The 25,133-nt window shown below is 46.4% G+C and overlaps 1 protein-coding gene across 1 annotated transcript; it reads right to left on the bottom strand.

Annotated features, from left to right (window-relative positions):
- Positions 1-53: 53 nt before the first annotated feature.
- LOC119159399 (uncharacterized) lies at positions 54-24,899 on the bottom strand. Its single transcript, XM_037412140.2, has 5 exons — positions 24,745-24,899; positions 13,938-14,443; positions 5,369-5,683; positions 2,861-3,106; positions 54-324 (listed from the first exon to the last, which is right to left on the bottom strand). The coding sequence occupies exons 2-5, from the start codon at positions 14,439-14,441 to the stop codon at positions 235-237; spliced, it is 1,155 nt and encodes a 384-aa protein (XP_037268037.2). The 5' UTR covers positions 14,442-14,443; positions 24,745-24,899; the 3' UTR covers positions 54-234.
- Positions 24,900-25,133: the final 234 nt, after the last annotated feature.

Below are 25,133 nucleotides of genomic sequence, written 5' to 3' on the forward strand. Positions count from 1 at the left end.
CTGAGTGCTTAAAAGTGCCGAATGTAGAGCTTTCACATTAATGCCAGGGCATATTGAGTTCTCATTCTCGCATTTTTTTTTATTCGTAAAAATAAATTGTGTTCTCTTTATATTACCAGCAATACAAACTTTAGTTCCAGTGACATTAACTTTCAGTACAATTCACGAGTAATTAACACACATAAATGTTCCCATTTATACAATCATACATACAAGAAAGTAACATTAGAGCAACTAATTCTCAGAATCCGTCAAACTGTCTTCGTCATCCCCTTCCGAGTCCTCTTCTTTTTCAACTGTCTTTTGCGGAAAAGGCAGTGCAGGCTGAAAAAAAAAAGACAGAGGTAGCGTTCAACAATAGGAACATTTATCAATAAAATGTTTTTTTCCGTGTAAATTATTAAAGGGTGCTTAACAAGTTTTGCTACAGTAAAATACCGCCCACACATTAGTACGTCCATGTCGGTTTAACGGTAAGCCACTTCTTTGTAAGAAATAAAGTAGCACGACCACACCTATATTTGCTAATCATCATGCGTCAAAGGAACTGAAATGTTAACTGCCATACCCTCAAAACAGTAAAGAGCAAAGCATTGTGCCTGGAATGCAACATAGGGTTTAAGAACGGAGGTCGTCTTGACCCAGAAATGGGCGCCCTGCGAGATCGAATGTGGCCGTACTTGAACCAAAGATAATTTATTGTTCTACTAATGAAAGTTAATACTGAATGGTTGCATCAAATCCACTTTTTACAAAGAAAAGACACCTATCAAATGTGTCCAGGTGACTGCAAAAAGCCTCTCACTACCTAGCATTTTATGCTCAGTAAGTGCGAAAGGGCTCCAATAAAACTTCCACAGGGCACTAATGCGGGTATACGTACACCATTCATGCCTTTTTTAGATGACTGCGGCGATGAGGGCGTAGGTCTGCATGGCAAAGGCAAACGGATTATTGAACTGCGCTGTTGCACAGTCACCGAGCCCACCATATTGCAGCAATCACCTGTCCATCAACATTTATGCATAGCGTCACAAGCCATTTTTCAAACTAATTCATGGCTTTTTTGTACGTTTTTTGTAACCCCACCCCTTATGTAATGTCCCCCTGGGGACCTTTAAGGTAATAAAATGAAATGAAATGAAATGTGAAGAGGCTCTTTGGCGAGCTTGTGTATCGCTGTCCCTCCTTACGAACGCGCCGCGCGCCGTAGGTGTTGGCGCGGTGCCAAGTAGGTCACGCCGCTGCTGTACGTTGACGTCACTCTCTTGTCGCAGTGCGCGCTGACGTCACTCTTCAGCGCCTGCCGCGCGCTCGCCGCGGCGACTTCAGCTGCCGTCTCGTCCGTTCGCCCGCAACACCTGCCGCAACCACCCGTCCCTACACTACCGACTCGTCGGTTCACGCGCAATAAACCTGACGCGCGCCTAAAGTACGCGTTGAGGCATGCATATATGCGTCACCTACAAGACCTACGCCAGCCATCGCTTCAAACGAATCTTCCGGCGTTCACCGCAGCACCCGCGTTAGCGCCGTTCAACCCGTGGCAGCACCCGTGCGCAAAGCTGTCGTTTCGAATCCCATCAGGGTTCCCTTCAGGGAAATGGTCCAAGTTTTTTTACAGCTGAAGCGCGAAATTGTATACAACGGACTAAGAGGGATAACGAGGACCGTTGTCCATTGTATACCTTTTTGCGCTTCAGCTGTAAAAGCATGGAATACTAGGCCACTCCCACAGCTTGCGACCTTTTTTCTTGTTTCATTACTTTTTTGTTATTTGCAAGAAATAAGGCGAGCGAGCTTCGAGGTGTAAACACTCTGCATGACTGCTTCTTTAGCATGCCGTTTCACTTGATCTTTGCAATAAAGCGAAGCATGGACGTCTTTCTACCACCCCGGGCTCTCTAAAATAGGTAGCGACTCAGATAGTCTGCTCTATATTTAACCAGCTTGTCCCTCTCTTGCGCCCCCTTTCTTTTTTATTTAATGGTGTTTCTTGTATCGCGTAGTGGCACCACTACTATACGCAAATCTAACATAAGCATGCAGCAAAAAAATTAGAAGGCCTTGCCTACTGAGAAAAAGGGGGCTAGCGAAGCTTGGCATGTGCGTGACTAGTTTGCTACTATACTACTCTTTTCCTTCCTTCCTTTTTTTTCATCGCATTGCGTAATTCTGCCAGCGGACTGTTTCGTTCCTATATGCCAGGAATTGTACATGCATCCACGCGCTCAGCAGCGTAACACTTCGGCTTATTGGCGGATCCAGAGCGGAGGCGGTAGGGGCGATCGCTCTCCCCAAAGCCTGTCAGCACCCCCTCACCCTCTCTTCAGTGCTTGTCATCCACCTGCTATCACCAGTTAGGACAAATGCATGGGACCACTGTGAGCACACATTAACAGTATGTATGCCATCACACGGTTTTCGTGCTAGTAAAAACAAAATAGTAATGACCACGCCCACCTTTTAGGCGTTAATTAAAGTGAACTCCCCACACATAAGATGGGTGGCTCGATCCCCCCCTGATTCGGTTACTGCATGAAACTGATGGTCATGCGTTCACACCAGGCAACAATGACATCCGGCAACGTTAATGTACAAGTGACCTTGGATTCCCTATTGACACATCAGAAATTCCTGATCACCGACAAGCCCACGTTTGCAAGAGCATCAATTATTGGACAACGGCGCATGTGAATACGCGTGTAACCGACGCACCTTCGACTGGCGCATTTTCACACTCTCCGGATTCTTTTTTTTTTTTTCAGTCTGACGCCGCCATTGAAGTATGCGAGTCATAACAAGCTTCAAATGAAAAAAAAAATAGGAACTGACGCACCGAAACACTGCGTTCACTTACAATGTGACTGAGCAGGGCTTGGATGGTCTGCCGCAAGCTTTCCGTGAGGTGGGAAAGTCGATCGTACGCCCTGGCGACCGATTCGTTGGCGAGGTGGCCGATGGGGGCGAGTCGCTTGTACAGTTCGGGTGAGATCCTGACGTACGTTTCCTGGATACTGCGGACTAGCATCGAGTGCTCGGCGACGACGGCGACGGCTTGGTGAACGGCGTTTTGAGACATGATCAGGGCTTTGCCGGGCAAGGTCTGCGGCGTAAGCATGGGTGTTAAATTGAGAAAACTACTTTGAGGTGGTGATGGGTCAGGCACAGAATGGAATTGCCCGCTCAAATCACTTGTGTACATCGTGGTCCGTAGGTTTAGTGCTGGCCTATACTTACAGCTGACACTATCATACCAGAGACGGTGGTCCATCATATTTAGGCAGCTAAAGAAACCGAGCAAGTTCGCTAAATGAGCTAAATGTTCCGTCTGAGAACAGTGAGCCAGTTCATGAAACTTTTCTTTGGCAAGTGCTTCTGCTATAGGCCTTCGTTTCTTTCTAATATATCTACACAACAGGGCGATTTATTGACTAGAGGTTGAACAGCGCGAAAAAATACGCGGTGGATAAGAAAAAGGTGGGTCAAGCGCCGACTTTCAACTAAAGGTTTATTGACAAGAAGGCTGTTAATATATCAGAGTGAACAGAAAAAAAAGCGAAAAACGGCAGACTTAGGAATACGAAATATCATCAGCAATCACCGTGCCTGCAGCGCCGACCCTCGAAAAGCATAGCTCTCTTCCTGACAAAGCAACCGATGGCTTGCTGACGCATGCGTTTCTTTCAAGCACCATCTGAGCAGCCTCGTAGATTATACGCTCGTGTTCTTCTTTAATCTTACCGAGAACTGTTGTCTTTTCGAACAGCCGAGTGCACCCACACGTGCTCACATGTGGCGCGAAGAAGCCATCTTTGCGAATATGAACAATATTGGCGTGTTCCCGTAAGCGTTCGTTTGGGCGTCTGCCCGTCTGGCCCACGTAAAATTTAGCGCAAGACAATGGGTTCCAGCACACTGCGCCTTTTTTTTTCTGTTCACTCTGGTATATGACCAGCCTTCTTATCAATAAAATGTTCCCCGCCACGGTGGTCTAGTGGCTAAGGTACTCGGCTGCTGACCCGCAGGTCGCGGGATCAAATCCCGGCTGCGGCGGCTGCATATCCGATGGAGGCGGAAATGTTGTAGGCCCGTGTGCTCAGATTTAGGTGCACGCTAAAGAACCCCAGGTGGTTGAAATTTCCGGAGCCCTCCACTACGGCGTCTCTCATAATCATATGGTGGTTTTGGGACGTTAAACCCCACATATCAATCAATGTCAATAAAATGTTAGTTGGAAGCCAGCGCTTGTCCCGTCTTTTTCCCTGTTTGCCGTGTATTTTTTCGCGCTGTTAAACCTCAAGTGTGCTAAACCAACTAGCCCAGTCAGCCACTTTGTGGTTTATTGACATGTACGCTCACAAACAATTGTAGTATAAGAACGTTTTGGAGAATAATTCTTTAGCAAGTAACTGAAGCACCTGTATTCACAGTGTTGTTTGCATGCTGTTTATCCATCCGTATGCAAGCAGGAAGACGCCACTTATAACGCTTAGTAACCACTAATGCAAACCTATAGTATACAATAGCATAAAGTTCTGGCGGGTGAAAAACATTGTCAGCGTGGGCCGCAGCAAGGTCCTTTCGTTCGTAAGAACAATGTACGACTGTCGATTTGTAATCGCTAATTCAATGACAGATACAATTGCTTAAGTCTGGTATTGGCGGCTATATCGCACGCCGCTTGTATTTTTCGTTATGGTACCACTTTTTAGCTAAATTTTTAGCTACAGGATTTTTTTAGCTACAGGAAGAAACCTGTTATTGTTAATCTAAATGGGGTCATGAGCTAAATCTAGGGCTTGGCGAGTAAACATATCCAACTGAAGGCAGACCTCTCTCCGAACATCTCAGCCAGATCTCGCAGTCGTGCTTGGCAAAAAGCGTTCATAAACTACGTGCGAAGCGCCTCCTGTATGTCGTCATAAACAAGATTGCTGCCACTGGCCAATAGTTGACTTAAACCAAGAGTGTCGTTTTGCATTAGATGCGCCTCTTGTCATGAGGTGCCGCTACGTGTCGGCACCGTGCTGCATTGTCTGACATTACACAGTGAGCCATACTCGCGCACAGGAATCGCAATGAGGGAGAGTGATAGGGTTTCATCACACGCTCAAGGTCATGAAGCCAAGGTCAAGCTCAAGGTCATTATTCGCGCCTGACATGCGGGCTTTTGTATTTAAACGTGCTTGTCAGAAGAGCAGGACAGAGAAAGAACTGGAAGCGCACAACAAGTAAGCCCGGCAAATGCGAAAAAAATTTGCGGAAATTCGATTCGTGAGGAAGTAGGCCCCAACAATGGTGTCATTCGACGATTATTTCAATCAGTGGTCCCGGAGTCCTTCAATGATCTCCACGCGGAGTGTACCTTGATTATCTCCGGGTGAGGGTCGTTGAGCAGAGCTTTGAGCCACGCGGCGTCCGAATGAAGATCGTCTAGGATGTCCTTGAAGCTCTTGTTTCCGTCCAGGAGGCCGTCCTTCATCTTGGACAGCAAGCCAAGCGCCTCCAGCAGTTGTGTGGCTATCTGCGAGGCGCGCTGCTGGAACAGATCGTACTGCTGCCGAACACTGAGCGTCAGGCACTGGCGCGACTTCTGCACCACGGTGGCCACGCGATGCACCACCTCGCCCTTCGGCTCGTAATGGCTCTTCTTGACCGAGACGCCAAGTGACGCCAGTTCCTGCGGCACGTGAGTACATGGTACAAGCGTGCTGAACTTCTCGACGAGTTACCTTTAAGAGTGCAAAATGGTACAATACGTGCGAGTTTATCGGGTGTGTTGTATGTGTAGCCAAGCGTACACTTTCCATGATACCGTTACTGTAGTTTTTCTACGTTTGCGCAGCGTATATACAGTTTACATATGTGTTTGTGGGTGAAGTGCTTTTGCCTTATGTGCCTTTTATTTACAATGAAAACCGACCTGCATCTAAATTTCTAGCACTGTGTTTCGTTGGGAAAACTTTTGCAATTTAAAAAAACAGTGTGTGAACAAGTCGCTTAATGTTCTGCGACTTTAACCAGCTGTATCATCAACATGTCAGTGAGTATCCGCGCGTCAAATGAGCTGAACTTCCTCTAAAATGTTGCTTCATGCTCTCCTATACTTAATGAAACTTTCGGTCAAAAAGCAATGTTATTGCGCAGAAAAGCAGTATTAAATAGGAGCACTTTAAAAAAGTTCATCTGCTCATAATAAGGGGGCATTTACCTTTTCAATTTGTCCGACTAAATTAACAAATTCAATTATATCGTCAAATGCTATTGGAGCAAGACCATTGATACTCCAGTGAAGCGTGTCGAAAGTTATAATTTGTTGTTAAACTCCCGGAAAAGAAAGAAAATCTGTACAATTTTCTGAATCGCGTAAATATACAAACACGTGTCTCGTTTCCTTTTTTCAGACGTCTCTTCGTGGAATGTGTTTCATTTGTTCCACGTGACTTACACAAACCGATACGTGGGAACTAAATTAACTATCGAACGTCTCCATTTCGGAAAAAACGAGGCGTTCGCAGAAGCAAAGCCTCCCCAATTAAGAGCCAAGATCTTCTGAATCTCTAAAAAATGAAAATAATTAATCTGAATCACTGCTTTCCGAAGACGGAAGCTTATTGCAGTTAGCTACGAGCGGGATCTCTAAAAAAATCTGCTATGATCCCGACAATTACTAATGGAAGCGGAATAACCGGAGTTTTAAAATAATAGAATACACACAAAGAATGCCGAGACTCAATTTTCGCAAAGAAAGTTAAAAATGCAGAACAAAGCCCAAAGTAATTTGGAATCGCTTTGTTTGTCGTCAATTTTATTGTCAGCGTTCGACGAAAACTACTGTTAATCTTCGCCCTCGCTTATATCAACACTCGTCATCCGGCTTTATTCATGCAGACAGGGGCCCTCTGCTTAAGCACATTACAGAAATATATCGTATGCTAGACCTTGCAAGTTGGACTATTGCCGTGATAATAAACACGATCTACTGCAATGCGAATCACTCCAGTTTCATTGTCTACCGTATCGTGTTGCATCGTGATGTCGTGGCGCTGTATTGTATCGCGCTACATTCGCCGACGTGGTAGTCACATTTCAGATAAAAATCACTACTTCACAAGGACACCGGGACTCGCTGGAAGATCGCGCCGCTACTGACTCATTTTAATCTCGACAATGAGCACCGCCACCTCGACTGATTCTCTCTTTTGTCTCGGCAGCCCGTGGAGTCTATCTCGAATGAAGCCAATTCCTCCGAGCCATCTTTCGGTGTAGCGTCATCCTTTCCCGTTACCTCTCCTTTCTCAAAAAAAGCGAGAACGATAATCACGGGCCACGCTCGTTTAAGGCCAAGCAAACACGCGATTTCTTTGTCTTCCCAACGAGAGCTAATCAGGGTGCGAGACTGTGTGTCCCACGTGACTTATTAGTTCTCTTGTCTTTTACTTGTTAGTTTTTTTTATGTTCGAGTCAATCGCAGGACACCTATGCACGAACTCTGCAAGTGGGCGAGACTGAAAAGTTTGCTTGATTCAAATAAAATTTGTCTAGTCGTATAATTGTTCAGTACTCCGTTGCGTTGTTGTATTCCTCCGGGAAGGAAATGTTAAACGCAGCTTCGGAAGTCTAATAAAAAAATATGTATATACAACATTAATTACGCCGAGAGGTGCCGTTTGGTTCACTGCTATACAAACCTTCGTTCGAGTAATTATTTCAAGTTTTTGTTTATTCTTGGTCATAAGAAAGGCAGCCTTAATTACTTGTTGTCTCAGTGGTTTTACATAATGCAAATGAGGTTGCACTAGCCTAATTGACTTTCACCCGCACTATCGCGCTAACAAAGCAATATGCGGAATGATAACGCTCCAGATTTACAACTCTCCGATATTTTTTTACATTATATTACACCTGGTTCTTTTTTTCTTTCTGCGTGCATTCCGACTTGGCCTACTTAAACTGCATGGTTGCGGATACCGTATTGTGGCAGGCGTTGGTGATGTGCGTGACAGTTTGCTTTATGCGAGGGCGAGCCCTATAAATCACTGTGGTTTTCCCGCCAAGCGCCAGCTTGCCTCGCACTCGCTACACTAAATCACGCCACCGCGTATAGCATTCCCGACGGGATGGACAAATAAATATGCTACATATACGAGAGCGTTGTCGCACAAGTACAGTCACCTAGAAATCAGCCAACGAGTTTTCGTCGATAGGAATAGCTGACTGCGCCTCCTTCGTCAGCGCCATTTCCGGGGTGAAAGGAGATGCGTAACGTATATCGAAGGACGTTAAACGAAATGCGATAACGTAATAACGTTAATCTCGCGCTTCCTAATAAAGGGGGAGAGAGACTGCGCGCTAAAAAATATATAAGCAAGAATGTCGTTTCTGTTACCGACTGTGACACGTCGTCAACCATTCGTACGCGGGTGTCCAACATACGAGATCACTCAATACGCTCTGCCACCACAGATCTCCTGCATCTGCGTAAGCTGTTTGGATATACTCGAACACAACTGACCCTAACGTGACCTTAGCACTACTGCCATTTCAATATTGGCACTACCTTCAGGATCGGCCCATTTGCTGCTGCACTATACGTATGTAGCATGCGTGGTTTCCTTCGGGAAGCAGCCCTACGATGCTTACGCATCAAAATGCGTGCGAGTTAGAAACAGCATCGAGTCTATAACCTTCGTTGCAGTCGCATAGTTTTGGTGTGAGAACTCTTTTTCAATATAAGCCTCGAAAAGAGATGCATTTATCAAGCTCCGGCTGGCGTGAACTTCCTGCTTCGTGAAAAGGGAGTTAAAGCTCGAGAGGCATTTCGCTGAAGTGGTGATGCATTAATCTAAAGTAAACTCATTTAACTGCTTCATTCACCCATGAACGCTCGAAGAAAAATACCGGACAAAAGAAGACAGCTGCCTAGTATATATATATATAGCCTACTCCGCCTACTGGGAACCGTGTAATGATGATGAACAAACTTTATTTAATTAGAAGAAAGGTCCTCCTCCCCTTTCAGGTCCGAGAGGAGAAGGGAGGACCAAATCTAGACGACGGCCATGATCCCATCGGCCCTGGCGGCGTCTTCGGCCTGCCGTATTAGGCAGGCTTGTAATTGAGAGTCAGAGCTGAGGAGCGCGGCATCCCATCCACTCCCGTCTGGAAATTCGCCTCTCATGGGGGCCTGTGGGCATGCCCATAAAATGTGGCTCAAGTCCGCCCTGTTGCAGCAAAATTTACACTCGTCCGAATGAAGTTCCGGCACGCAGCGGTTCATTGTTACCGGACTAGGAAACGTGTGGGTCTGGAGTAGGCGCCACGCCACCGCCTGTCCTTTGTTCAATGACGAGTGTGAGGGAGGATAAATTTTCCTGCATAGTTTGTAATACTGCGTAATATCTCTGTAAGTGGTCATCCGCTCAAATCTCTCATCGGCCTCCCCGTTCGACCAGGGCAATCCAGAGGCTCGGTCTGTAAGTCCTCGAGCTGTCTGGTGTGCAGCCTCATTGCCGGGCAAGGAGGAGTGAGCGGGTGCCCAGTATTGTTCGTTGGTCTTTGCATCCAGCCAATATTCTTAAAGCTATTTGGGATATTCGCCCTCGTGCAAAGTTTCTCACAGCCGTCTGCGAGTCGCTAACAATTAGTGAAGTCGAGGTGGATGCTATGGCCATTGCAATAGCTGCTTCCTCCGCCTCTTCTGCAAAGCTCGTTCTCACCCAGCCGCTGACCTTTTGATTTCCTTTGTAGTCCACTACTGCTATAGTGATGTTGTCATTTCCTTTGTATTTGGCCGCGTCTACGTATGTTGTTTCCGGTAAATCTTTTACTGGGAACCGTGTACTGTCAAATTTTTTTACTTGCAGCGTCGTAAAAGCTGACACTGCATAGTGCCAGTTATCATGAGCCAAAATAATTATACAGTATCCGCAACCAACTTAAGGTAATCAAGCCCTTTCCGCTTTAATGACAGAATGATAGGGCGCTGTGGGGTGTCATGCGATGTATATGGTAAGTCCGGGAAATCACAGCCTGTGTGCGAACGTATAGGGGTATTCGGGTAAGGCTTTTTGGCCTCTCAGCTCATGGCTCCCCTTGCTAAGTGTATTTAGGCAACCTGAGGACAAGCTATACTATTTTTCTAAAACAATTGTAGGACTTTTCTGATAATGTCTTTAAGCCCATGCGTGTTAATTACCGTCTTTTTTAATCAATCAAGAGAATCATGTGCTATGAAAAGAATAAAAAAGACATAGAATATTTGAATCGATAGCCTGAAGTGATCAGTAAGTAGTTCAATATATATATATATATATATATATATATATATATATATATATATATATATATATATATATATATATATATAACTCAAGTTTTCATGTGCACAGTAGCAAATCGGACGCTCGTATTCACACTGGACGTAGTCCAGTTGAGCGCCCTACTTTCTTATTTTCATTTTCTTTATCTGGACACTCGTCTTAATTACCTCCACGTGTCTGTCTGTCTGTCTGTTTGTCGGTTTGTCTGTTAGCCAGCGCTAAAGAGAAGGAACAAACGATAGCAGCTTGCTTGACCCTGCCCTGGCGTCGATACACTCGAGGATACTGGTTTACAAGCTATAGATCGGACTAAAAACTTCTGTGCATGCAGCTCAGTTATGTTGAATTCCAATGGCAGATCGCGAGCGCTGGGCTAGATTGCGAATGAAGCGCACCGATCCGAGTGGAATTGCTCACCAAATCTGAGATTGGAACGTGCGCGTCTCGACGGAAGCTGTTGGTGAGCGGAAATCTAACGAGGGAGCACGAAATAGTGCGAAGAGTATTCCGAACATCCACCGGTGATTGGATGAAAGGCGGTCGCACAGAATACGTCACTTGAACTTCCGGTCAAATCCGCCGATTTCAGCGGAGCGAGAATGCTAGCTCCACGGATCAATCCGTGATCATCGGTTTCTCTCAATCTGCCATTGGAACACACAATTCACGCTCACGATCCGCCATTGGAACCTGATTGCTCTGCTCAGAGCGGAAAAACTTGATGTGGATCTGCCATTGGAATTCAACATTGTGTCTCTCTGTCACATGAACTATGCATTATATTTACACTTAATAACACGAGTAATATTTTTGAAATGTCTGTACAAGATACAAAAATGTCGAGATTTTATTTTCGCAAATGAAGCTTCACGGTTACTTCCCGGCATTAGTCAAGAAAGAGCGCTGCCGACGGGATGCGAGGGGCGAGGATCGAAGCTGTGCGGCTCGCTATAGAAAGGAAAAGGGGCGGCTCAGCCTTAACCGACTCCTTGATCCCTTGGGAGTCGCTTAATTGATGGCCCCTTGGTAAAAGCCGAGGCGCTTAAGACATCGTAAAGCCCGGATCCACTTCCTCCCCGTCGCGTACAGCGATTAACTCCCGGGAGGGTCCCCGCCGCTCGTGTTGAATTTGGCGGTAAATGAGAATAGGCTGCAGTTTCCTTCCGGAGTGACGTTTCTGCGCATGCGCCGGCCTCGTGACGTAGTATGTACCATCGGCAGACGTGCGTATTTGGCCCTGCTAGCCACGAAGAAGCTGTCACCTGCAGAATACTCACGGTTTAAGGAAACGTGAACAGCTTGTGCTTGAGTAATGTGTTACTGGTGCCCATGTTTTTCTAAATTCTTGCTCAACGACCGGATTTGAAAGCGTGCACGCCAAGATGTCCACGTGTATTTAATTGACACCAAAAGGCTCACAGTTTGTCAACTGCGCCGAAGAATTCACCACTGTAGTTGGGTCTTCTCGAGTGCGAAATAAATTGCTATGAGAATAGCTCCAGTGAAATGCGAAGTTTATTAAAACTTCAGAAACGGGGAGAATTCGAAATATATCTTGTTTGTGAAACACTACTATTTGCCGAAATCTATGTTGGTGGTAGTGTCGTCACCGTCACCGCCATTGTTGTTGCTGCTAGCAGCAGCAGCAGCAGCTTGTGCAGCGCAGCTATCTCTCTGCTGCGTGAAAACGTGCTCAGGCTTGTCACGTACTCGTAAAGCACCGAACGTTTGAGTAAACATTGTCTACCTTTTAGCGCTTTTCTTTGCGCTTAAGAATATCTGCGATGCTCTTGTGTAGGTAACACCTAGAGCTTGCTTTTTTATGCTTACGAAACTCTCATACGTAGAGTCACAGTTCATTGCGATGACCCATGTAACGAGACAAGAGAGTGGGAAAGTGAGAAAGGAAGTTCTACAGGTTTGTGTACTTAAATGGGGGAGCCCCGCCGCGGTGGTCTAGTGGCTAAGGTACTCGGCTGGTGACCCGCAGGTCGCGGGATCGAATCCCGGATGCGGCGGCTGCACTTCCGATGGAGGTGGAAAAACTGTAGACCCATGTGCTCAGATTAGGGCGCACGTTAAAGAACCCCATGTGGTCTAAATTTCCCGAGCGCTCCACTACAACGTCTCTCATATTCAAATGGTGGTTTTGGAACGTTAAACCCCACATGTCAATCAATGGTACCTATAATGCGCCATAGCACACATGGACGGAGAAGACAGCAGTGCAGGCGCTGTTTGCGCGCCTGTCTTTTCTTGCTAGGGTCCAAATACTAGCAGTTCGCAAATTGCTAAGAACATATGCATCCCGACAGAGGAGGTCACGGTATGATTTGATTAATGAGCAAACGCTTTTTTTTTCGCCAGCAGTAGTCTAGGTTAAGTCATACAGAAGCTGTTCGAAACATTACATGTAAACCATTGTGAATCACTGGTACTATAGATCTATTGCAACAAATATTTTTATTCCCTTTGGGTATTTATCGATATTTTACCAATCTGTTCTTTGTTAAAATATCCGATCTAGTAAAAAGATTAAGTACCGTCCATTTTATGGCCAATCCCCCGTGGTGGGTTGCGCCAGGACTAAGGAACAACCAACCAACCCTGTCCGCTATGACATTTACTTATGCATTTAACCAACTGGCCTCTAAAATCAAGCTGACATACTTTACCAACCCAGGCGAGCAAGAAAGGCGCTGTAGCGTTAGCAGCGACACAAGTAGAGATGATAAATTTGCAGTTCAACACGCCGTTATCGCAACCAATACAGAGTCACTCGAAAATGCTTTGAGGCACGCCGAGTAGTCTGCGAATATTTATGGCGACCGGAGCGTGGACAAAGATAACGGACACTATCGGGAAAAAATAGACACCAAGTGTCAGATGCTTACATTGCTCGTATGATATTTCATGTCTTTCATGGGCGTTATTAGTGATACAATTGTTCTAGCTACGTTGAGAGGCTTGACGCAAAGGGTGTTCTACCTAATTAGGGCCAGTGTGTGCACGTTCCAAGGGGTCGATCACTATCGAAGCATCACGTGAGAGGCAATCGCGTGCGACTAACCTCGTACAGCCAAATTAGGGCGTATGTTTTAACTTTTATTTAGTTAATTTGATTTTTCATTCACGCCATGGCCTATACAGAAGCTGCAATAGTTGCTTAATACCTAATGTTATGCTAGCGCAGGCAATGAATGAATATAGATCTTTGAAACAAGGCTTTCCTGGCTTTCAGGAATACATTGTGCTCTTTCAAAGTCAATCCGTGCTTACAACAACAGGCCGAAGTCTGTCATGCACCAAAGAAAAAACTGTTCTTCACGTCGGCTTTCTGCTAGCTGTGAAAGTGCCACTACGAAGCACCACTGACAAATGAAGAAAGCGCGTTGCCGTAGATCTTAAGACGCGACACTATTCCTCAGCAAGTGATGAGACATCCGCGAAGCACGGAGTATCCCTACAGAGCCAATGTTTCGACTGTCATTGCTAGAAAAAAAAAAAACAAGTCCGCTTGTCGATACGTTTGGTCCTCGACACCCAGTGTTCCAAGGATTTGTCAGCACTTCGAGATTCCATCTTCCCCCTAAGGTGTTCTTGGAAGCTTACCTTGTCCAGCGAGTCTTCAGCCGCCGCCAGCGCGCTCACGCCCTGCTCTCGGGCCTGCTGGCTCCAGACTTGGTACGCGTTGGTCAGCGTCTCACGTGGGTGGCTCACGGCGTGCACCGCCTGCGAGGCCAGGCTGACGCCGTAGTCTCGTGCGTCCACGTACTTCTTCAGGCCGAACGAGGTCGCGTCCTTGAAGATGTCCTGCGGCGAGTTCTGCTTGACGGCCGGGTAGCTCTGTTCGATGCGGTCCAGACCCTTGCAGGCCAAGCTGTCCACGTAGTTAATGGGTCGGGCGAACTTCTCCAGCAGGGGCAGAGAGTGGCCCACGGCGTACGCGGCCGACTTCTCGGCCGTGCTGAGCGTGTAGCCCAGAAGGCCGCTGCTGTCCTTGACCTGGTTGTAGGACTGCTTGGCTGTGTCCAGCGCTGTCGACACGACCGGCAGGCTCGTCACGCGGCTCACGAAGTGGCTGCGGATCACCGGTTGGCTCGTTGTCTCAGGCATAGCTGCAGTCACGAGAGAATAGGTGACCGGTAATATAGGCAATCGCAGCGAACTGTGGGATACGACGGCTTCCGGTTCGACGCACCACGCGGGTTGGCAGCGGCACGAGTGCGTTTTTGTTAAGCTTAGTTGAAAAAAAAACCCTCTTCGTGCAATATCAGGGCTTCAGAAGTTTTTTTTTTTTTTGTTTCTTCTAACCGTGACTGCTACGATGACAAGCTACGAAAGCCATGAACACTAAAAAAAAATTTTTTTTATGGCGCCAAAATGATCTGCAATGTTTTTATGCTGCTCGGGGGTGCTGTCAGTTTGGCTAACAGATCAGTCCATACAGAAGACGGTCTTCATTTTATCATACGTCACTGCAGATAAAAATCGCAATTTTAAAAATCTCAGCGTTTGGGGAGGACTTTAGCAGTGTGCTAAGAGTTCATTTCGGGATCGTTCCTTCTGCAGACATCGTCGGTCGATCGGCATGAGGCACATCACTTATTGAGCGCGTTGACACATCTTTCTCTCTTTTTTTTTTTCTAGCCTTCAGCACGCTATAAGATGCATTTCTTAGTCGAAGCCAGATGCTTATTTGAACGCTGATCTTGGTCAAACTGCGTGGCACGGCGGCACATAAACTATACAGTCAGACATAGATGGCGCCGAAGAATCAAAAGCCTGCGCTTGTTTAACGTATTTCTTCCCTTGTGTGCCGTCCTGGCGCACAGTTTGACCAAGATAAACACAAACGAACTCATCCAGAGCTTCGTGTGAACTTACTCTCGAGTGAAACTTCCGCGTTTTCTTGTCATATATATGGGTGCAATGGCCGGCGCACATCACGTATAACTGGTATATTTCGCCCACGTGTTCACATAATATCTGAAAGCAAGTACTAACGGAAGTTCTGGTCGCACGACGCAAAAGCAAGACTGGCATTGGGAGACTGCATATTGTCTCATGTCGCCTTCTTAAAGACGACGCTCCTATTCGTTTGTTTTAGGGGCGAAGCTCTTTCAGGCGTGGGTCTGTCCATCCCTTATATGTATGTATGTAGTAGTACGCAACCACCGGTGGCACATACCCACTCTAGAGCGGGCATGTGCCACAGGGGATGCAAGATTGGAGATGGCGGTGCTTGGAGTGCTCACTGGATGGACGCACGGACGGGTGGACAGACAGGTTAGCAGACGAACGAATGGATGAATAGACGCGCGGACGTACCGACGGATGGACGCATGAACAGACAGGCAGATGGATGGACGAACTCATGAACGGACGCATGAACAGACGGATGGACGCATGGATGGACGCACGGACGGACGGAAGCAAGAACGAACGGACGGACGGAAGCATGAACGGGCTGATGGACGCTTCGCGCCACTCATCATCATTCACTCTGTGGCCTCTAATAAGTGTGCCTTTTTGCAGTTTCGGAAATGGTATTCCTGACCTTTTATTCATTTTTGGCTGAGTTATTCATTTTAGATACGACGTATTCACAGCAATGCGACAAGTTGGAAGTACCTTCTGCAAATAGAAGATATCAGTGAACATGCGCAGACCTAACTTTCCTTTCTTCGTTCTATAAAAATCAATACATGCGTTTGCCTTTCACGCTCGAGTTGGAGCAGCCAAGACTGAACAGCCGACCATGGTTCAGCAGGACGAAGATAAACGGGCGACCACGCGCGCGCATCCCGAATAATCTGAGGCCGGAGCGATTCGCCGTCGTCTACACTCCTCAAACCGGAAACCACCAGCAGATGGTGCATCCCACTATCCCTCGCTCTTTTACTGGTCACATATTCTGCTAAAGGGGCCCTCTAACGCTTGAAAACGTCGGTGCTGACTGCATACTTCGTAGTGGCGCTTGCCAGAACTGTTGCGAGCGGAAGTGACGCCGGAAGGTCGCTGCCTTATCATTGGATAAATGCAACCTAAATTTAATCGCGGCATTGCATCAAAATAGAGATTACTATTAGACTTCTTTTTTTTTTTGTTAGCATGATTTTTCACTCAAAGGTGAAAAAGAATAAAGCTATCCGCCTTTTCCGGCTTGAAAACTGCAAAGCTAGTCAAAGAATGCGCCAAGCCCCGCCATGGTGGTCCAGTGGCTAAGGCACTCGGCTGCCGACCCGTAGATCGCGGGATGGAATCCCGGCTGCGGCGGCTTCATTTCCGATGGAGGCGGAAATGTTGTAGGCCCGTGTGCTCAGATTTGGGTGCACGTTAAAGAACCCCAGGTGGTAGAAATTTCCTGAGCCCTCCACTACGGCAACTCTCATAATCATGTGGTGGTTTCGGGACGCTTAACCTCACATATAAATCAAATCAAAGAATGCGCCAAACGCCACGGTGCTGGAGGAAGCGTGCCAGGGACGCTTCTGGCACTGTTGTTTCAAAGAGCTGAAAGCGAAAGAAATGAAAAACGCCATCGCAAAAAGAAATATCAGTAAACCTACGAAACATAGAACCGTTCGCGAGCTGGCTCGTTTCGCAGGTGTACCCTTTTGATTGACTTGTTTGGTGTAACGTCCAAAAACCATGATATAATTATATGAGAGACGCCGTAGTGGATGGCTCCGGAAATTTCGACCACCTGGGGTTCTTTAACGTGCACCCAAATCTGAGCACACGGGCCTACAACATTTCCGCCTCCATCAGAAATGAAGCCTCCGCAGCCGGGATTCTATCCCGTGACCTGCGGGTCAGCAGCCGCGTACCTTAGCCACTAGACCACCGTGGCGGGGCAGGTGTACCCTTTTCAAGTACCAGATTATTTGTTACCATCACAAAGGCGCCTTGGGCATTACGGGCAGTATGTCATCTGAGTTTCCTGTACGGTAGGGCTTTCAGCTCATTTCGATGTCATAGGGGGAGGGAAACATGGTCAGGTAAGCCCGCGATAATCGAGTTGACGGCAAGCATCCATTTCATTGTATTTTGATATTTCTACGCTGAATAACTTCGCGCTGCCTGCCCCTATCGCTGCCGTTCTTGCAGCACCTGTCTTTCAAGCCTTCAGTGTGAACAACCAGCTAGAAAAGCGTGTAAAACTATGAAGTAATGAAGAGTAATAAGGGCCCCTTTAACATCAATTATAACTGACCTTTGGGGCGATCCCTTAGGGCGCATAAAGACAGCTTTGCCAAGCTCCCCACTGCACGTGTCTTCTATATGAGATGTGGACTTGTATCCACTGTTGTTATTAGGTGACGCAAGGTCATTACCGCCTACAGGGTAACACCGTGAGTATATAAACGCCATTGAGGCCTATGCAAGTCATTTGCGCTCACGTAGGCGTTTCTTTGTAGCCTCCAGAAAACCATGTAAACAGCAGCGGTCGCGTAACCAGGTATACTGCGTGGCTGGCCTCATTTTTCTCTTGCCTTTCATTTTTGAGACCATTCGCTTTCGCTCCGCTTGGCTGGTACCTCTCATGACGTGAGTGAAAAATAACGCTTGCAAAAGTGTAAGGCATTCATATGTATGCACGTGGCATCACCAGGAGTTGCCAACGAGGTGCCGATACTTGAACAGTTTAACGTCAACAAACCTACCTCACACAGCAGCCACATCGCCACGCTTTGCAGCTTTGGGTATTACGGTGATTTTAGACTTTCTTTCGGAGAATATTCGTGGTGTGAAAATGGCGGCTCGAAACTTGTTTCTGCAAGTACATTCTGCGTGGACGCACTGGTAGGCTTCAAACAGTTTGCTAAATGATGTCTCACGTCTGTAAATAAAGTTTAATTGAATCAAATTCTGTGTGTAGCGCATGCGCGTTGTCAATGTCTCGCATTGGAGCATGTATATAAACATATACCTGCCATGTGCCCCTCGTTTTTGCTGTCTCTGTTCGTTCCCTTTACACTTCTGAGGAGCATGAGAATATAGACCCATGTTTGTAAACACGGGTAGGCCGATGTCGACATTATTGGTAAAATTATTGCGAAGTCCGCATGTAACTTCCGCCATAAGCGCTGAAGGCTGCGATGTGCGCCAACAAAACGACGTTGTAAGACGCCATAAGCGCTGTGAAAACCTTAAACGCTCTTTTGTCTACGAAGACAGCGCCACCGCATTTTCGCGACGGAAGTCCGGTGGAATTTGTCTATAGAGACAAGCTCATCAAGGCGACCACCCTTCCTTTGTCCTGGTCATAAATCTTGTTGCTATTCGCTGCCTGTACAGGATGATCTCATGGCCAGAGCCTTGACTCCAACAACGTCCCGAGAAATGCACTCGCTGCACTGTAGGGGCTATAGTCGACGCAGAGGGGCAAGGATTGGCCAGCTTTTCAATATAGGCGTTGGATTGGTGATGTGAGCGCTCAAGGACAAGCGTACGTGCGTGAAGTCTGTAGATACTGCAAGCTGACAAGGACTTTATTTTCATTCGCTCTAACAGCCATCTTCCGTTGTACTCGGCGAATAATCTACCAGACATCCTAATTTGGTCTTTGCGAATGATCTTGTGTCGATGGCCAAAGAAAACCGACAAGCCACTACTGCGCGTGCAGTAGTTCACTTTCTCTAGCATGATGATGATGATGATTAAAACTTTTTTTTTTGTTCAGGGAAGACGCAGGGTAGGCAGAAATGTCTCAACATTACTAAACCAAAAACGAAAATGCATTAGCGTTATTGTTAACCGGTACGTTACACAGCAATTATCTTGTGTTTCATTGCAATATCTGTGTGAAAACCTTTGTGAAAGCAGTCCAGTATTTAAGAGACGCAATCACATTTGACATTTAGGTGAACTTTCATGTTTTGTGTGAGCATTTCAATTGCGTGATTACTTGCGTTTTTCCAAACTCTTTGTGGTGTGGACGCAATTTTAGTGGTGTGAACACATTTCTGTATTGAAAAACTTGGACTTGGTGCTTAAGTGTTGTGCTATGTATTTATGTTTAGCCTTGTGTTTCTTGCCTAATGGGCGATGTCGACTGTTGTGCAAGAGAATAGGAGTATAGTCGATGCCACGCATCCCTACCAACCTCTCCTTATATACATTTACTTTTTTTTAATTCCCCACGAGACCGCATTTTTCGCATATGCGAAAAAAATGTACCGCGTCCCACGCCCTGCAAGTTCTGTGTAAGATCTGTTGATCAACCTACCAAACTCATTAATAGAACGTATGCCAGCCTTAGAGTGATTTGGCGGCGCCAGTTTTTACAGACCGCAGCCCGTTATCAGAAAGTTGCTCTATTGTGTTGTATGAGCTAATTAATGGTATATTATAAAAAGAATCTGTCAGTAACGGACTGCTGTTTTGGCTCCACATGTGTCACTTCTGCATGCTTGAAGACAATATCTTTTTTCTCCTCCTCTATAACTTACCTTCCCCCTCTCCCCTTCCCCAGTGCAGGGTAGCCTACCGGGGATCAGCCCTAGTTAACCTCCCTGCCTTTCATTTTATGTTCTCTCTCTCTCTCTCTCTTGAAAGAAATATATTGTTTTCAGCTCTTTTCGACATTCGCATGGCTTACTTGAACACGTGTATACGAGACAAAACGCGGCGTATTTGCAAGCATGGACACGTGAGTGGAGACGGCTTGACATCAGTGCAAACGATGTAGGGCTAACTCTGCTGACTCAATGACGCTGTGTACGGCGAGCAAAGCTCTCTCAGTGATAAAAGCCAGGGAGGTGTTACGCGGTGGCGTGGCCTTACCTCCTTCAGTGCTTTTACCGATAGCGCGTATCACCCACCGTTGGTCGCTGCAGTATTTCCCGCAAAGACGAGGAATCGCTTTTCTAGAGGCACCTAAAGTAGGGCCCACTTAACGCAACCTGCATGCTTCTAAAGCGTTTGTCTTTTCCTGCTGTCTTTTTTTCACTCACTTATTTGTCTCTCCCACTCTTACTTCACAACCACAGGCCCCGCCAGTCTCTGCCATTCCGTATAATATCGCCGCTCTACTTATCTGAACAATGGAAATTTCCTCTGTTTTTCCTGCGCTAGCCTGTACCTGGGAATCCGTTTATGCGCAAAGCACCGAAAAAGGCTGTTTAAACATCTCCTATATAGAGGCAGAGAGATTAGTGTATCCTGCATGGGCCAAAAATAACTTTTTACCAAAAAATTTTGCTCCATGCTCCTGGCAGGTCTAGCTAGGCCCGGCCACCTAAAATTGCTGGTTTCTGTCAATTAAGTTCAATCTCCTCCTTCTCCTTGCTTTGTTTGCCTTCAGTGACGTTGCTTTCTTATCGAAAAGAGAACCTTCAAAGTATTGAACGACAATGACGCCTCAGTCTGATAGGATTTTTCATAACCAGCTAGCAAGAACTTCCTTTTTTACGTTCTATACTTACGGCGTGCTCTTCACGAGTTCAGTACTTTCCCAACCTCCTTCTTCTCAGGGTTGTTAGGTTAGAGTTCGAATCTCTAATAGCGTAAAAGCGAGTCACTAATCTTCGCAGCGGTGCGTTAAAAAAGAAACGGCTGAAAAACTGCCCATAACATAACGCTGCACGTCAATCACAGATTTCTTTCAAACAAAACTTTAAAGAAAAAAGCTTAAAAACATGGCGAGATTGTCAAGTTGGAAGGCTGGCATCTCCAATAGACGAAGAAACGAACTTCACTTTTGAAGCCATTTACTAAGTTGGTTACCGTACTGTCTCCTTTAATCACCGATGGCTAATCGCTCGCTTTAAAACTGCAGATTTCGCTCCCGGTGTACTCAGTAGAGAGAGTCTTCTTTTTTAAAGCAACTCCAGGCAAGTTCGTAAAAGTATTGTCGTGTTTGGTTAACGTTTTCCAAGTCTCGTGCTAGACAACGTATAAATTTCGCAATATCTAAGCTGCGCACTGCTAGTCGGTAAACAGGCGGTAGTTGAGGAAGATTTCTCGAAGCTCAAAACGGAATCTCGTTCGCGCTATTGTGAAGGGGCTGCCACCGATGGTATACAAGAACTTCACCTCCCGCCCTCCCTTTCTCGTGAGCACCTTTCGAGGTAAAGGTTTCATAACTTTCATCCAGCAGTCGCGTAAATGTTAATGCACCCGTTGAAACGATTACGAGATCCTGAAATGTATTTATTTTGTTTGGTTTCTTATTTAAGATGTTTAAATATCAAAGGGTGACCTTCTTACAGCGTTTCAGTGATAAATGTTTAATAAAATGCTAGAGACATTGGCGTGACATATTATTCCATGTGCAGATTGAGAATTATGATACGTAATCTGATATACACATAACATCACGGATAACACCTCTACATGATCCACAGCCTCATCCAAGGCTTACTCCGATAGACAAATAAAGGGGAAAAACAGTAGCTTGTTTCTAATATTTTGTTATATCTCATAATAGTATGTCGGGTTTCACGCGCCCATAATATGGTTAGAGTACTGCGAGGTATATTCGTGCCCTCATATCACGATATGATAAATGAATCAAAAACAATTTTGTGCGAAACAGTTTGCCTTATTTTGCCGGTGCTATCTAAGAGGTGCTAGTTTAAATTTCTTTAAATGAGACGGTTACGAAGATGTGTTTGCTTTTTTATTTTTTGTGTAATTGGGAGTGTCTAAACTATGGCGCGTCTCAGAACGGGTAATAAGAGGCGTAAACTGGGAAATATTGATGCAGTCAAATTATTAAATTGTGAAAGGCGAAAAGGGCACCGTTTTCCGTATCAAGCTGTTTCAATGTGGTTGAACGCAAATCCATTCGAACACGAGGTTTGCTGACGATTGATTTGATTGATATTTGATTGATGTAAATAAGTAAATAAATATGTGGGGTTTAACGTCTTAAAACCACCATATATGATTATCAGAGACGCCGTAGTGAAGGGCTGCGGAAATTTCGATCACCTGGGGTTCTTCAACGGGCACCCAAATCTGAGCACGCGGGCCTACAACATTTCCGCCTCCATCGGAAATGCAGCCGCCGCAGCCGGGATTCGAGCCCGCGACCTGCGGGTCAGCAGCCGAGTACCTTAGCCACTAGACCACCGTGGCGGGGCAGCACGGGGTTCACGCTCACTCAGTTTGGGAGTGAATGAGCCAATAGCACGCATTCCTTTAGTTAATAAAAAAACTCATCCTCAATCCACCGTTTCAATTGCAATGACAATATCAATAGAACCCTTGGATGACTGTCTCCAACGTAGGGAAAGTTGCTGCCTACGAGGGAGAAGCGAGCTACGCGCTAAGCCCGTCCTGTAGCATATAAAGTTTTTGCAGACCAGTCAAGTCCCATACAACCCGATCAACCCTGCGTTTATGACAAAGGTCTCAAACGTGTGGCCCACCGACCTTTCGCTGGTGTCCCGGCCCACATGAGACTGTTCCCGTGCTTTATTTTTTTATGACGTCACGATGGAAATCGGTAGGCATTACTAAATGGTGCTCGCAATGTTTTCTGGCCAGCTACGATAAATTACGCTTTGTGCGGGTGAAGTACATAAGCGTGCCTAATTTTTTAAGGCACCTACACGGTTGCCATATGTTGATACGTAACCGCGAAACGAAAGTCCAACACTTCAGTGTATATACTTCAGAAGAGGCGTCCAGATTTTAGTCGTTTTGGAAATCAGTATTGATATGTTGTTGTTTTTTCGGGTCCTGGCACCAAATCCCCCTCGGTATGAGCCACGCATGAGGTATGGAAAATGCCTTCTTACAAATGGCAACGTTATAGCTGACATGCTGTTCCTACTTTTCCCCTTCCCGCTTCCACCTTCTTCACTGTCACGGCATTTGATTGATATGTGGGGTTTAACGTCCCAAAACCACCATATCATTATTAGAGACGCCGTAGCGGAGGGCTCCGGAAATTTTGACCACCTGGGGTTCTTTAACGTGCACCCAAATCTGAGCACACGGGCCTACAACATTTCCGCCTCCACCGGAAATGCAGCAGCCACAGCCGGGATTCGAACCCGCGACCTGCGAGTCAGCAGCAGAGTACCTTAGTCACTAGACCACCACCGCGGGGCCTGTCCCGGCATTTGTGGGGCTAAATCTCATGACAGCCCCCGGGGTTAACCGAGGTGAGTTTGAGAACCCTGAATGCCGGTGCCATGTAGCAACTTCCACTCCATTCGCTTGTTGCGCAGTCTTTCCAGCTTACTTGAGTAGCGCTCTCTTTACGGCGCACACAAAACTCGTTCACGGTAAAACTTAGTCGAAAATGGTGATACGGATCAGTGGATATTCAAATTGCAAACTCGTTTTTTCGTCCTCACGTGTGGATGAACGGTGAACTTCATGCTTTAGTACATTCTCTTTTAAAACAAAGGCTGAATCACAGATTGAGTCGCGCCAATGCGATGGACCAGCGGTATCGTCTGCGTATCAACGTGCGCACATTTACTCGATGATCGGTCAATGCTTTCAATGCAACCCCATACAAACAGCACACGCAGTATATTTTCAGCCATTTCAAATTAGATTTGAGTGAATATTCGCGAAGGCAACTCAGAGCTAAAGATAATACAGAATAGTTCCTTCGCTTCGCTTCAGTCCAACTGGAGGTTGGATTCAGTGCGAGAGTCAATGTTCGCGACCTGGCACGTGTTGTATTAGAACGATTGCGTTCCTCTAATATTAACTAATTATCAATCCATCAATAGCGTCACGCACCATTTCTTTTGTCAATTGAAATAACAATACAGGGACTATCACACTGTGTGCTCGATCACTAATACTGAGTGAAGCTTAAAGGCACACTTACCATCCATCGAGAAGTCAGTGCCACCGTCCGTACCATATATATGCGTCCGTCTTTAAAATATTAAAAACGAATTAAATCGATAACACATTCGCACTAAGATTTCTCTGCATCTGTCACGACGATACATGTAAAGCTGTAGCGACGACATATGAAACAATAATACGAAGCACTAGCAGTAGGGGAGGTACTCGGCTGCTGACCCGAAATTCGAGGTTTCAATACAAGGCACGGCGGTAGCACTTCAATGCGGACGTGATGCTGGCAACCCGCGTATTGTGCGATGTCAATGCACATTAAAGAACCCCAGGTTGTCGAAATCATTTCAGAGTCCTCCACTACAGCGTCCCTCACAGCCTGAGTCGCGACCAACCAGCCAACAGAAATAATGACCCGAAACCGTTACTGGGAATCTGCTTAACGATTGCACACTCTGCTGCGTCTGGATGCTTGTTCTAGCGGTATAATTCGGAATGACACACTCATACATGTCTCAGCGCGCGCGCGGATTGTGCAATTTTGTTGCTCCGTTCTTTCCCGCCTACCCTTCAAGCAGCTCGGCGCACAAATGTGACGTTCCTCTCTTATGCAAACGTCAAAAAGCCATGCACTTACTGCAGAAGTAGTCGCGCGATCCGACAAACAGAAGCAGCTCCCGGGGAACAACTTGTGCGCCTTTATCAGAGCGCTACGACACTTTTATAAATCCGACCTCTAAGCTCCGCCCACGCTGAGCGACACGATGAATGTTGCCCGCTGAGCGAGGAGTGTGTCGAGCACCGGGTTTGCACCGGGTCCGCTATCAGATAACCCCGGCGCCGCGTCTGCAGCGAGATCGCCTCCTAGCGGCGGCTCTAAGCAGCACGAGTCTGTGCTCGGTTTGTTGTTTCTCGCTGAGGAGGTAAAGACCTCTTAAGCTTTTCGTGAACTATGCGTTGCGAATTACATGCAGCGTTGTCGACACAGCGTTTGGAGTCGTTCGCACAAATGTAACAGCCTGGATT

The sequence above is a fragment of the Rhipicephalus microplus genome, chromosome 1 (genome assembly GCF_043290135.1).
Source record: "Rhipicephalus microplus isolate Deutch F79 chromosome 1, USDA_Rmic, whole genome shotgun sequence".
Classification (NCBI taxonomy): domain Eukaryota; kingdom Metazoa; phylum Arthropoda; class Arachnida; order Ixodida; family Ixodidae; genus Rhipicephalus; species Rhipicephalus microplus.